The sequence below is a fragment of the Plectrocnemia conspersa genome, unplaced genomic scaffold (genome assembly GCF_051122295.1).
Source record: "Plectrocnemia conspersa isolate PC_06_02 unplaced genomic scaffold, ASM5112229v1 ptg000005l, whole genome shotgun sequence".
NCBI classification, from domain to species: domain Eukaryota; kingdom Metazoa; phylum Arthropoda; class Insecta; order Trichoptera; family Polycentropodidae; genus Plectrocnemia; species Plectrocnemia conspersa.
The window spans coordinates 35125448-35140972 of record NW_028277169.1 but is presented as its reverse complement, the minus strand read 5'-3'; the positions used below and the strand labels follow the sequence as shown (position 1 = coordinate 35140972).

Below are 15525 nucleotides of genomic sequence, written 5' to 3'. Positions count from 1 at the left end.
AATGACTTTTTTGGAAAATCTAGTTTTAAGTTTGAGTCACTCGAAAGCTCAGCAAATTCCTCTTAAGCTTCATATGGCAGATGATCAATCTCACTCAAGCTAATTAAAAATGGTTTTTGAAATCAATATTTGACATAAAATATTTACGAAACTGTACTTCTAGCGCTTTTAAGTGACCTTTAATAATTTTTGCGATAAAAGTTTTACAATGATTTTTCTCGATTATAAAATTGTCGATACTGGAAAACATTTCGTACGAATCTTTTTTCACCCTACTTTTCCAAATGTTGATCTTTTTAATAAAACTTTCAATTATATCATTCGAAGTATATATATCGCAATTGTTTCCTTAAAGAGACAAGTTAAGATGGTTTGATTTCTCAAAAATATCTGACAGATAACGCAGCTTCACATTCTTGTTCATGTAAAAATATTTCGATTTCGTCTTTTAATAATAATAATTTTCTTAAACTTTGACCTTTTGATATCCATCTTACTTCTGCATGTAATAATAAATTTGTATAGTGGGAATTTGTATCCTTAAGATAAGCTGCTGTTAAGGGCATGGCTCTTATTAAACAACATCCTGAAGCACATCGTTTAATTCTGGTGCTGCAAGGACCTCCCGATAAATTAGGCAGTGAGTAAAAGTTATATGATCATAATAAGCAGCTTGAAAAAATGATTTAAAACATTTAATTTAAATTTATGTATTTAAATATTTTACATTAAAATCTCGCGACCCCATTTAGGGTCGCGACCCATAGTTTAAGAAGCCCTGGTATAGATCACTAAAAATAAAAAAAATATCTTCAATTATACAAACACTAGTAGATTCATAGAATTTCGGATACAAGGAAACTGAACACGTGCAACTTCGCTAGCTCACGTGTGTTCTTTCACTAAAACAAAGATTTTTTTCGAAAAATTGCCTTAAATGTATGACAAATGTAGATAGAAAAAAGCTTTCAAAAACTGAAAATATTTAAACTTTACTTTTAATGATTTAGTTGACCTAATTTTTTAAACTAAAATAAAGATCATTACTCACAACATTAACACCGGATAATATCAGAAATTCTTATAGATACATTGAAGTTAAGTTAAGAATTATCCAATCTATCAAAAACCTACGCTCATCTGCGCCCAAAACCAGAATTTTTCTCTTTGATCGCCAGAAATTTTACATATGTAACTGGCAGGTAACAATTTTTTAAGTAATCTGTGGGGACCACACAGATGACTCATTTGTAGGGGATCTTATTCTTGAAACTCGCGTGAATTACTTTAATGAAAGATAAACTACACAATAGGTAAACTCACACAAAGGTTCCTCCATAAATAACACGCGAGAAGTAATTATCCATATTGTTTTATTTTATCGATCGTATTTGCCATCAGAAAATTCCTACGATATTGATAGAAACGTTATTTAAAAATTTCCATTAAAGATTTTAAATTATTTTTGAGAGCATGTAGACATTCTCTCTGCACGTAAACGACGTCTGCCAAAAATCTTTCAAGATGCAAGGCTTTAATATGAGGAACGCGAATTATTTTATTCGTATTCTCTATGATACGATCGGAATCTATTATTTGGATTTGGAATAACCGAATACTCTCTAAATATAATGTTATTACAATGGTGACGCATTGACGTAATCGTAGTCATAATTTAATTAACATAAATAAATATATAATAAGCTTCGCTGTCACTCTTAAATCTATATAAATTGTAGCAAAATAAAATGAATTTCTCGTTGGTATTAAATTAAACAATATAATAAGTAACGTAAATATCAATATTAAAATAAATTAATTCAGAAAGTAAGATAATTGTTGACATAAATAAAGCAATGTAAAATAATAAATAAATAAAGAGAACACGCTATGAAATCAAAACACAGCTAAGCCGCGTTGAATAAAGAGAGCGTTTTATTAAGCTGCGTCCACACTCATAAATCTCGAATTAACTGTCGCCGATGAAATACACCGCGAATAAGTAACGCAGTTTTAAATCGCTTCGAGAAACAACTGGTCGGTGGGAAAAGCGAGCGATGCGTGAAATTATTCGAATAGGAAAGCTGAAAAAGAAGTCATGCACTTGTCGCGTCGCAGCAATTAGACGACATTCGGTCAAGTGTCCAGCGCGAGGTAAGCGACTGGTAATGGAGGTATCATGTTATGAATAATACACGGGAAGCACGGTGGGCAGGCCGCACAACAAAGACTACAGGTTCATATCCGTTCTCATAGAATCGACGAGCACGTGGTCCTTGGGCTCGATTTTTAATATGGACCCCCGCGCCCACTTATTGTCTCCGCGCTTTGTCATGTCCGTGCAATTTTTATTACGCCTACAGGGTGAGCGATGTTAAACGAAAACATCATAAATATTGCCACGAGAAGATGCATTCTTATCGAAAACCCTTACTTAATCTTGATTTTTACACTAATAAACTTTCATAGCAGCTTTAAAAAAGCTCCACGAATTCGTGCTTAAAATAAAGTGAAAAAACTCATATTAAATTACTGTATTTAAACGTTAGAAAATATCAGAATAGCGTAGTTTGTAAGGCGCTGAACCGATTTACAGAGGGCACGGGTTCGGGTCCTCCAGCGTACTCGATTTTTTTTTATATAATCAGTTTTAATAATTATTCGTATGTATTGTTTGTGTCCAATTGACATACCCAGTTTCACTGATTTAACCTGTTGTAACGCATTGGGCTTACGCATGTTGCGTAGTAAGAAAAAATGAAAAAATATTAACTTTTTAGAGCCCGCCCTGTAGGGGGGGGGGGGGGGCGCTGTAAGGCATAGATGCTCACAACGGTGTGTCGTCGTGACGATTGGTTAATGACCTTTATTTATTTTAATCGCTTCATATTTATACTAAATACTTAATACGATATACATGTATTAATGACAATCACTTATTAATGAGCAACACGTGTTAAATATTAATTACATATAATTTAATTAATTTGTAACATATGTATAAAAAATAAATTCGTTGTTGCTATGCGAATTTATTTATTAAAAATAATATGCAGCTAACTTGTCGGTTCTGAGAACTTTATCTAAAAAAAATAATTGCGTTTCAAGATATCGTTCGATATATTGTTTAGTTTGTCATGTCTGTGCTTCATAGAAAAAAAAATATTCATTAATTCTTTTTTATTTATTACAAAGATGATAATCTATAAAAAAAACTAAATTTATATATACAATATGACTGAATTTCGCTTAATTGGGACACATTGGGTCCCAAATAAGCGGCTGGCTAGTAAATAATATGAATTTTTAAATCTTATTATATTAATAAAAAAAAATTTAAACATAAAATATTACTACATATAAAAAATCTTTTACAAACAATTATAATAACAGTCATTAAAAAATATACATATAAAATCATGTACATAATATATTTAAACTACAACAAAAATATTTGTAGCCTATCTTGTATTCAAGAACGTAATTTCAGTTTTTTTTAATGGGAGGATGTTAAAAGTTTGCAAGTCAGTGGACATTTTTTTAATATTTCCATTTCATTACAATTTATAGTAATTCATTAAATGATATGCATCTGGTCAAATTCAAAGTCCTTTATTTTTATAACAATATTACGACTTATAATAAGTGATAATCGAATAAAGCATATATAAACCGAATTTTGACCAATAGGAGAGCGCAAAAATCAATCCCACTGCGACGGCGCCGACACGATTTTATTACTTTTGACGTGAATTTTTGACTTCTGAGAAGTGATAATGGTTTTTGCGCCCTCCTATTGACCAAAATTCGATTTGAATATACGTTAACCAATACTCTTATATCAGAAGTCAGTGGTAATTTTGGTAAGAATAGCTTTAATCATATTTTTAAAACATAGTGTAATATCAAAATGCCGATAAACTATGGAGCAATACGCTCGGTTACGAGCGTTTCCACTGCGACGGCATGATTTTATTGCTTTTGACGTGGATTTTTGATACGCTCATATTAGAAGTCTGTAGTAATATCAATAAGAATAACTATCATATTTTAAAAATATAGTGTGATATCGTAGTACAAACAAACTATGGAGCAATATGAGAAATGCGACATTTCTCTGTAATTTTTTTGCTCATTTTCCCCATTCTAAAACTATAATTAGTTTCAGTTTGTTTTCACTATAATTTTGGGTAATTGGTGTAGGTTAGGTTTGGAATTGAACAGCAAATAGACGTTTCGCAACTGGAAAATTAAGTTTCATAAACATTTTCGTGCAGCATATAGTTTCTAAGTTGAATTATATTTTTACTAGTATTTTAAGTAGTACTTAATATGTATCTAATGGTAAATATAAAGCCCTCAGTTCAGTTTTTAAATTAGTGTGATGAAATAGTAGTTTAAAAAAAAATTGATTTCTCATTTTGTTTAAAATTTTGTTGCGACCTATTTTTTCGATCGACGTTTTTTTAATCGTCTAAGTAGTTTGGGCAAACAATTTTGCTGCACTTTTTCTAGTTTGTAAGAGGTGTCAGTAAAACACAGTAAGTATAAATATTTTATTTATGTAAAATACTTTTAAAAACTTAAACAAATTCAATCACGCGTTGTTTGTCTAGTAGTCGCTAAAAGAATGAGAGAGTACGCGATTTACGCCGCGTCGCCTGGCCTTTTATGTGGCGGCTATCGGGACTGTATTCTTTCGCTACTGCTGCCGTCACATAATTGATTAATTTTGTCAAATATTTGAATTTTATAAACACTAAAAAGCTTCTCTTGACCCCCAAATGGGTAATACTATTATTGAAGATGTTCTTAAAATTCAGATAAGCATAAGAAATTATTTAAAATTATTATAGAGAAACATTTAATCTGGTATTGAAAAAGAATAAATTTATTGCACTTTTTTTTGCAATTATGATTAAATATTTTTACTTATTTTTAGGAATGGATTATTTAAAAATTACAATAAATTAAATCCTAAATTTGAGGACAATAGAGAATAAATTTATCTATTTTATAATTAAAAATACTTTACAAAAAGAAAATGATAATTTAAAGCTGGTAGTTTTGCAGCATAATAATATTTATATCATCGATCAGTTACATTTAATGAGCCTTATAAAAGTGGTAATTATACAGTTTTCATCACAGAATCACTCCATCCTGATCATTTAATCACGGTTAAGTATTATTGAGTGCAATAAATCAGTCTGGTGTCTATATTATAAGATTTATATCAACATAATTAAATATATAAGGATAAGTAATGATATCGTGATTCTATAAAAAGCTGTACATAGTATTAATTGGTATTATTAGTTTCAATACAATTAATTATTATATATTTAATATATAAAATCGTTAATACAATTCTACTAAAATTGACCAGTTAAATAATAAAGTAATTGTTTGATACATTTTCACTGGCCTAGTTAGTAAAATTATATTTTTAATAGTTCAAATATAACTTTTTAAATTTAATTTTTTTTTAAATAAATATCTTTTCCACTATTTTTAAATTTAAATTTTACTATTTTTTTATTATTTAAAATAAATTAATAATTATAATAATAATGAGCGCCGTTATTAAAATAGATCGTGCTCGATTAAGACTCGACATGGAAAAGATAAATTTATATGAAAATCCCATTTGTTTCGAAACACCCTGTTTGGGTGTATCGATTAATTATGCATTTATGTTACAATTTACTGTTAACGAGCTCCCTCATACAAATATATAAATAACATAATATATTGAAAATGAAGCAAACAAAGCGATGCGCATCACAAAGGCAGTTTATCGACGATCAGCGCTCGTTTTGTATGTAAATAAAATAGTATCATTTTGTAATATCGACGCCGAATTAATGACACGTGCATTTCAAATGGACACTTTTTCATATGCATGCGTATGTTTGAATCGGAGCCAGGCGCGGCCAACCGGAGGTCTTCGAATACGACGATGACGATTCGAATAGATGGACGAACAGGTGCCGACTCCGATTAGATTCGTGTCAAACATACAACGCTCATTATTATATTTATGTTTCAATTCGTTTTCAAATTATTTCTTATGTATTAAATACAACTCTCCTACTGCTGAAAGACCTAAATTTAATCAGTTATTTTGTTTTATTGTTAGTACACAAAGGGATGACTTTTTCAATTATTTTTTATTTTGAAACATAAGTTGTGATGAATGATGTAAACAAAATTGCGCATTGAAGCAACTCGAAGCAAAAATTTTTAATTACCTATATAAATGTGTACATAATCTTCAAACATTAACGAGTTTCATTAAAATGTTTTAGTGGAAACAAATTTAGGGTTTATTATTAAACGTTAGATTACCGCTCGGATTCAAGTAGTTGAAGAGCTCAACTAAAACAATGCAAACTTTATCTTGTTATTTGATTAAAATAAACGTGTCACAACTGTCCTTTAGTTTGCTCGATTTTAAAGATATTTGTATAAGTTATATCGACAATTAGTTTAATGTTTATATTTTACAATACATTATTAAAAAATACAGTAGCTCTTATAATATGAAATTGTGATTAAATTGCTGAATTTTTTGTAGAAAAAGTTATTTTTCAAATATACACTTCCATTGTTCGAAAACGGATCGAAACTGCTGAACCTGCAAGTAAAAACCACGTTAACTGAAGCAGGAATGCGTTACGCTCAAAGTTATTTGCGGTAATTTTTCTTATCGAATATTTAAAGTTTTTTTTAAATTATATGAGACATTTCATCGTTTCTTATATCTAATCTTCTTTTACAAAATAATGTAATATATTTGATGCTACGTCATACATATTTTTTTATAAAATAATATTTATTGTTTTTAATAAAATGGTTTCATAAATTTAAAAACGCTGTAAAACAATTTAGATGTAGTTTTAGAATTAACTGTAGTGCACTAAAATTAATATGGAAGAACATATCGATGGCTTAAGGTGTTAATTTACTTACTCTACTTTTGGGTGTAAATGACATATTGTACCTTTAATCGAAATACACATGCTTAAAAAATAGCTATCTCCAAAATCTCCAATTAAATACTACAAATTTGAGATATTGTCTTATTTGCCTATTTTCAAGTTGTATATTTCTTTTTTTGTTAATCTTGTAAAGTTGTTAAATATGGAGTTAACAATTTTATACTTTAAATCATCGATATTTTGGATTTCATTTACCATGCTCATCATGAAAACAAAAATAAAATGGTATTTTTGTTATTAGTTATAAAAAAGTCTATACATCCATAAATTACATTTGTCAGTTTTTTATCTTGGTGCTTTATATATTGCTTTTATTAATTAATGTATAGTTATTATTTAAATTAAGATACAAATACATACTCAATTTATTTATGGTATGAAATTTAAAATTAAAAAATAAAAATAAAGAGAGCAAAAATAATATATTAACAGTTAATTAAAAAGTTAAAAAAATCGCATATAAAAAGAATATGAAAAACAAAAACATTTCATATTATGAAAAAATAAGGATTCTTACATACTTTTAGTATTTTTTGCGGTCTTTGACAAACGGATTTTTTTGCTTTGAATTTATTTAATCTACGTAAAATATTTTCTCGATAATATGTAAACTCTATTGCTTGCACTACACTCTCTGGAAGTTGTCCGAACCGAAGTTCAACTGAAGTCGGCCGAGGTCGCCTGCCACAAATTTAATATGCCGTCCGAGCGGCGGGCGTGAATGATGTCCGCACGGCGGCTGCTGTCATGTACAGCTGGCATATTTGCGCGCGATCAAAAAATATGCCAAATAATCGCAATTTTTAAATTGTCATATTGATAAAATTACGCTACTGATAATTATAAAAGTATGTGTGGGCACTCACCAATACAATATAAGTGAAAACTTTTCGGTCGTAAATATTCAATTTACGCAAAATCTTTGTCGGCGTTTGCAAAATTCCATAAGGCATAAAAATGATACTTCAGAATACAAACACCACATCTGTGACTATCCTAGAATTTGTTGCCATCGATTCTAAATAAGAATTCGTTATAGTATGCCATTTATATAAACCAATCTAAGAAAATACAAAAGTATATTCATAAAGATTTTTTTACAAAATCAAGTACCACTAATAATTTTTAATTATTTAATTTTATATTAAAAAAAATATAATAACGATATCTGTTAAAAAAATATAATATCAAAAATATAATTAATCCCTTTTGGTGCCCTAAAATATTCAAAGATGTCAGTAAGAGTCTGTTGAAGTCCCCGATAAGCATTTGGTATTATAACTTGACCACGTGACTACGATGAAGCGCTCGACATGCGTGTTGAGCATAGGATGCCTACGCGTATTCTGAAATTGAACCGAGTTACTCGTTCTATCTCAGTTTGCGAAAAACCATATCATTATCTCTCTCATTCTCGTCACTTAACACGCGAGAGAGCGAAAGAGGAAGTATCTCACCGCTCGCGCTTGAAAGAGCAGCTCCAACTTCGGTCCCTTTGACTCCGGTCCTTTTGCCGACAATGTTCGGAAGCGCTCAAAGCCTGCCAAGTCGACTGAATTACCCCCACTTTAACTTCCGAGAGATTTTAGAGCGGGGTATATTCTCCGTCCTTGGCCAACCTTGGCCAACTTCCAGAGTATGTAGTGTAGGCATATGAATCGCCATTCTGACAAAATATCTAGAAACGCTACGCCGTTCCGGCTTAAACATTTTTCCAATATTACAGCTGAGTAAAATACTATAATTAGACTCTTATTTAATTACTTATACACTTTATATTAGACACTTATTTAATTTCGACAATACATACTTGTTGTCTCAGTAAACTTATTTAAAGAACGGCCAGTAGTTTTTATTGAGAGAAAAAAATCGGGTAAAAATTGATTCTGTTTCTTTCTTAAATACTACTAAATACAACATCCGTAAAACTTAGCTTTGTTGTTTTCATTACTAAAATCTTGTGTCAAAAATCTTGTCAAGCAATGTACTTGATTGAAATTGAGCATGAAAAATCGAGAGCCAATCCCTTCCGCCTTGTGCGTGTGTGTTAAGTGTGTGTATGTGTATTGGACAGGAAATTTAGTTTAATTACCGGGCGATATTGTATGGTTTCGTAGCGGTCATTACGTGCGACGCCTATGGATAGGCACCATGGCGTATTATAACATTTTAATGCACAAAATCCCACAGAAACGTGTACGTGTAGTCATAAGTTAATTGTAGTCGGACGGAAACCGTACAAGGGTCAACCGCTCTCGATTACACCGCACTATTGATATCGTCGACCTTTATTTTACTTATCATAATTACACTATTGATGAAAGATTTCTATATATATGTAAAACATATATACTTTTGGCATGATTCAATACAAGAGCAATTTTGCGATTTCCATGATTTTTTTTTTAATATTCGAAAATTTAATTTATTTCATTAATTATGAATAATAAAATTAATTAAATGGACGCCTCTGGAATTTTTGCAGCAGCCGAATCTTTCGACGTAATTTTCAATTACTTTTTCGTACAGTTCGGGTGGTATCTTGGCTATTACGTTTTAGGTGCTCTAACGACGTTAAATCGCATGATATTGATGCTATTGAATTTGGGCAAAAAATGCATATCATATAATCTTAATAAAAATGAAATATTAAAAAAACGACCGCTAACTCGCCCCCACTCTTAAGTGCGGTCCCTGATTCTAAACTAGAAATTCTCGGGTTATCCCTAGAAAAAATCTGAAAAAAATATCCCTACTTATAATATAAATTTATGTGCTCCAACAGCGTCAAGTCACATGATATTAGTAGCCAGAACTTATTCTAAATGCTATTTATGTAGGGAAACAAATACTACATATTTTTATTCCAGCTGCGTATGCTGAGATTCGAATCACTAGAGTCGCATCGACTTAAAATATATAAAAACATATTTTAAATAATAACCTATATATTTGTGAATGTTTCATTTCTCAAAGAGGCCATCAAAAATAATGACAAACTTTGAATGTTATAGTATAAATAAATGATTTACCACACCGCACTGACCCATAACATAATAAAAAAGTGGCGAACATTGAACGTCGCTCGGGTGATCTATCACGTTTATCGATTCGTAACGCCGTGTGTATTTTTTTGGTTCCTTTTATCAAATTTGATGTGTTATATCAAGCCATTGTTCTATTATATTTGGGCGGATATAATAAATTCAGTCGAAAAACATAAGCCGAAATAATTGTATATGCGCATACAAATAATCAAATTTACCGTAGAAAGAGTTCAATTCAATGTCAACGCTTACTGATTCAACCTGATTATCATTAAAAATTATTCATAACACAATATATTTTCATATCAGATTCAATAGATAAGTTGATAAAATCGTAGCGAAACAATGTTATCAATAATGATAATTTTAATCTTAATACATATATATATATATATATATATATATATATATATATATATATATATATATATATATATATATATATATATATATATATATATATAAATATATATATAATATAAAAAAAGTGTTTTTTACTAATATTTATTTTTCATTATCGTTAAAAAGTTCGATTGACGCGTACTGTCGAATTTTATGATAAAACGTTAAATATAGTATATTCTTTAGAATTATTAATTAATTATTTTTTATAACAGTAATCTTAATTGAAAATATTTAAGTATTATTAAATAAAATCTGACCTTTTCATTTAAGACGTACTATCTATAATACATTAAACATTCTTAAATTTTCTGTTATTAATTAAATGGATTGTCATAAACTAATTTTTGTTATTTTTATATATAAACTATGCATATTTTTAAACATTTTTATAATCAAAAATAAGTATGTCTTTAAAGAAAAACATATGTCAAAGGCTGTATAAATTAATAAATAATGTACACGTGGGCTTTTATATAAACAGTGACGTCTAAATTTAGTTTCTCTACTTCGTCAATGAACGCTGATTATATGTATATACATTGCCTATACTTCAAACCTCATTTGAAACTTCAGTTTCAGACGTTTCTCACGAGACTATTAAGGGGGGGGGGGGTATAGGCCCCACTCCACTTAATTTGACTAAAAAAATGTAAGTCATTTATTGAAATACTATGAATTTCAATGAAATCAATATATTAAAAATTTGACCACTGACCACCTATACCCCCCCCCCTCCCTTGAAAAATCTGAATTCTCGAGTATCCCACAAAAATAATTTTAAAAAAACAGTAAAAAATCCATCCTGAAGATATTTTTTAAAATATGTCATTTCAGTAAATTCATATCGGAATACATATATATTTTTACTAGTGAAAATGTAATTTACCTGGCAACTGTTTTATTTCTTTTAATTTTAATTCAAGTACAATACAATAATGAAACATCGAATGTACAATTTAATGAATATAATATATCAGTATCTTTACAGAAATTTCCAACAAAATATGTAAATTAAAAAAAAGGAACTATACTGATGAATTGTATGTAATTATTATTAAAGACAGATGGGAAGTACTAGAAACTCAATTAAATTATTTAGTAAATAAAGCACTCTCCGAAGGAGAAATACCTGAAAATTTTAAAATTGCTACTATTATACCTTTATCTAAAATAAAAATTAGTATAAAGGTTTAGGAAATGAGAGCAATTAACATATTGCTTAGAGGAAAACAATTAAACAATTAGAAGATTTCATTTTTTTCAAAACATTCTATAAGAACAACAATCGAGAATCAGAGAAAAACATTCCACTGAGACTGCATTACAAGTAGTTTTAAATGATTGCTTGATGGTCAAGGATACGAACAAAATCATTAGAACAGTTTTCTTGGATTTCAAGAGAGCTTTTGAAACAATAGACAGAATAATAATGTTGTAGAAATTAAAGAATATCAGTTAGTATAAGTGAAATAATTTTAAGATGGTTTAATTATTATTTTTAAAAAACTTTCTTTTATATAACGACATAGTAATCTCATTTAACGTATCGCAAAAAAGTATTTGAGAGATATTTTTGCACTTTATCTGTCCATATTTAGCAGTATGTTCCATAATTATACACATCAGATTATTATAAATATTAAGCGTTGAATAAAATTATTTTTAGTTATAGATCTATTAAATTTTATTTCACTTATTTTTGTTATATATTACACAGTGTAACAAAAACACATTACAAGCACACGCAACTATCTTTGATGCACTCTCCGGTTTTGAATCCATTAAAGACACACAACTTAGGACATCCGGTTACACTGCAAAACCTTGGTGAAGGTATTTCTTCTTTTACAAGCACCGGATCTTCATCGAAGTAGTCGTCAAAATCTTCATAGTCTTCGTCGGTGTCTTCACTGAAGTCTGAATAATCATCATCTAAAATTTAAGCATTATTTATAATAAAAATTATTATTATTAAGTATGAAATATTACCCTCAAGGTACTTTTCGAAAATTGATCCAAGTAATCCATCAACTATTGATAAGAAAAAAATCAATATAAGCAATTATAGAGTAATTAAAAAAAATCACTATAAATAAACTCACACTTTTCTGCAGATTGAGATTCATCGATTGGGATAGCTTGTCGAGAAAGAAAAACATTATTATTTACAATCGATTTGTTTAAAGTTCAATAAAAAAATAACTTACATTTGCACTGCACAAAAGCAAAACTACAAACGACGACAATCAACAGTAAGAGAGAAATCTTCATTTTTTTCCTTGTTTTTTTCTCTCTTTTTTTCTTGTTTTTTTTCAAGGATTGTTTTCTTGTAGCAACAAAAATAACAATGACTTAAAATTACTACACTGCTATTTTATATACGAAATTTTATCAATAGCCGATAAGGTGTGTTCTTATCGCTAAATAAAATAGTCACTAAATTACGACAATGAAGAATAAATCTTCAATTTCGTGCGAAATTAATTATCCTATCTTATCAAAATTGCTAGTCATGTGACAATTACGTATGTTTTGTTTTTATAATCAAGCTGCGAAAATTTAAAATTAATATAACTTGAATTTATTTTAAAATATTTGTCAAGTCTATCGTTTCTGCACCTTTACTCTTCAGATCTAAGACGTAAATTACAGCATTTCTTTAGAAATATTCTAAAGACGGTGCTAAAATATGTCATTTTTTACTGCGAGCTTAAAAATATTCAGATCTTAACCCTTTGGACGCGATAATCGACTACAGTCGCTCAATTGATTTTTTTATCTCTTTACGCAAAAATCAGTAAAAAAAAATGTTTGTAAGAAAAAACTTTTTTTTGTGAATAAACATAAAATATCATTTTAAATTAATAAAAATTAAAAAATCAGAACATTTAAACACAGAACCAAAGTAAAATTTGAATTAAAAAAAAAAAAAAATTATATTTATTTTTGATTAACGCGTCCAAAGGGTTAAGCACCAGTAAACTCGAAAGTTTGTATCCCCGGACTACTACCATTATTTTCACTAACAATCTAAATATCAAATGGTTTTTGTTTTTGCACTCAAAGCTATTTGTAACAAAATAGATACATATTTAATGATATAATGACTATAATAAAATATATGAAATAATCACAGACATTTAGGATGTTATTTTTGTTGATAAAATATTTATTGATTTTAAATGTAATGTTAAAAAAATATCATTTATATTTCTTATTTTACATTAAAAGTATAAGTTATAAACTAATCAAAAAGGCACGAAAAATCCAGCTACGCTTCTGTTACCAGTTTTTTGGTTGTAAATAAATTGAACCCTATTATTATTTTGATTCATATGAAACAACCAAAACTGTGCAAATGTATTGAAGATAATAAAATGGTGGGCTCTCTATTATATTGGAATGTAGCAATTTTTATTATTTAATTCCGGTTTTTTTAATTTTCAATACGCATAATCTATGCAATAAGTGGTTTAAGGTATGAATAAATTAGGCATTGTAATAAAACCGATACTACCGAGAGAAAAACAGTCAATATTGATACTACCGTTATTGTCATTTTTATTTTATTTTTTATAAATTTGTATAGAAAAGAAAAAAAATAATGTCCATTCATTCAAAGTCGAACTGAATGCTTTATTGTTTATGTTTATGCTGTAATATATTGTTGAATGTTGATAAATGTTTGCTAATTTTGCAAAAAAATTCATGGAGTTAAGTGTTTCAAAGAATAAAACGCTTTTAAACAATCTTCCTTACATTCAGGTACTTCTAAAAATATTTTATACGCTGATCCTTAATTGCGTTGTATACGAGTACTAATAAAACGCAATATGACGATTCTTTACAAAAACCTTTAGTCCCATTTATTTTCTCATTTTCTGTATTGTCGGAAAAAATATTTTTAAAAATATGGGCGCCAGAGTTTAATTCTTTTGGGATAATAAATCATCGTCTTTGATCGACCGCTTCTGAATGCTTTTTTAATTGTTATACTAGGGGCCCAAGTACCAATTTGTTACAATGAAATATATTCCCATATAGTCATCTTTTTTTGCCAGTTACGATTTTCTGAAAGAACAAAATGAGAAAGGAGTGCGAGAATTTTTTTTCTTTCTTTTTTTCAAGAACAGATCTATATGATTAATTTCTATTATCTTATTTTAATTATTGCACGTTTAATATAACAAATGTGCAATAATTAAATATTATAAAAATATTAATACTACATAATATTTTTTTACATTGATATCCTACGCTGATAACTTACAGTGATTCCAATTTTTTTCTCTGCTCCTGCTTTCAAATAATGTGGGAATCGACGGTTTTGTAGTCCTAAGCTATGCATTTATATATATTTTTTAAAATGCTAAAATGTACGGATTTGAGAAAGAAAAAATATTTGGTACTACCAGTATTTTATTTTGTAATTCCGGTAGTACCGATAGTCTATTTTTATTCAATACCGGTATTACCGGTATTACCGTTATCCGTGCTATAAGTATTGCAATCTTCAATCGCAATGTCATAAGTGGATCATCCACTGCGTTTACGTATACTGCCAGCTGAATTTAATTTAACAAAATTACATTATTTACGGTCAAGTGTTTAAAGATACGATATAACTAGCCACGATTATGCCATATATACCTACTCTCTCTTATATCGCAAAAGCCTCTTGCTCGATCTCCTTTCTTTTTATTCATATCAAAAGCGGCGTTCTCTTTGAGCTCCTATATGAAAACGGCTTATTCATAGAGATGCGATTAGATATAAAAGAGTGCGCATAGAAAGAAGTCGACATGACAAATGGGCGCAATTTGTAATTAAGCGGACGCGTCGGGTTGATTTTTACAAATTTCCCTTCAAACAGGCACAATGACATCGCGGCCATTGTCTTACGCCCTTTGAGCTAGTGTTTGTCTAACCGTCCATATCATTTTCGGTATTATCTCGTCCCTTTGTCGGATTCACAACGCTTACATTAATAACGGGCATTTTTCATCTCGGCCGCGATTTGTCTGACAAATGACGACGCCTCTCGTCGCAGGGGTACTCAACCCGCGCAT

The 15525-nt window shown here is 29.3% G+C and overlaps 1 protein-coding gene across 2 annotated transcripts; it reads right to left on the bottom strand.

Moving 5' to 3' along the window:
• Positions 1-11483: 11483 nt before the first annotated feature.
• On the bottom strand, positions 11484-12791 carry LOC148235504 (uncharacterized). Of its 2 annotated transcripts, none has more exons than XM_088186142.1 (4): positions 12664-12733; positions 12559-12594; positions 12457-12487; positions 11484-12388 (listed from the first exon to the last, which is right to left on the bottom strand). In XM_088186142.1, exons 2-4 carry the CDS (start codon positions 12580-12582, stop codon positions 12189-12191), a joined length of 255 nt encoding a protein of 84 aa, XP_088042268.1. In that variant the 5' UTR covers positions 12583-12594; positions 12664-12733; the 3' UTR covers positions 11484-12188. The 2 variants fall into 2 exon arrangements, with proteins under 2 accessions (XP_088042268.1, XP_088042267.1); XM_088186141.1 differs by having other exon boundaries at positions 11496-12388; positions 12446-12487; positions 12664-12791.
• Positions 12792-15525: the final 2734 nt, after the last annotated feature.

Bases quoted from the DNA above. Each gene is read 5' to 3' on its own strand.
- LOC148235504 (XM_088186141.1), bottom strand. From the start codon at position 12,727: ATGAAGATTTCTCTCTTACTGTTGATTGTCGTCGTTTGTAGTTTTGCT. The intron at 12,595-12,663 runs GTAAGTTATTTT...TTTCTCGACAAG, and splicing joins TGCTTTTGTGCAGTGCAAAT to CTATCCCAATCGATGAATCT. The intron at 12,488-12,558 runs GTGAGTTTATTT...TCTTATCAATAG, and splicing joins ATCTCAATCTGCAGAAAAGT to TTGATGGATTACTTGGATCA.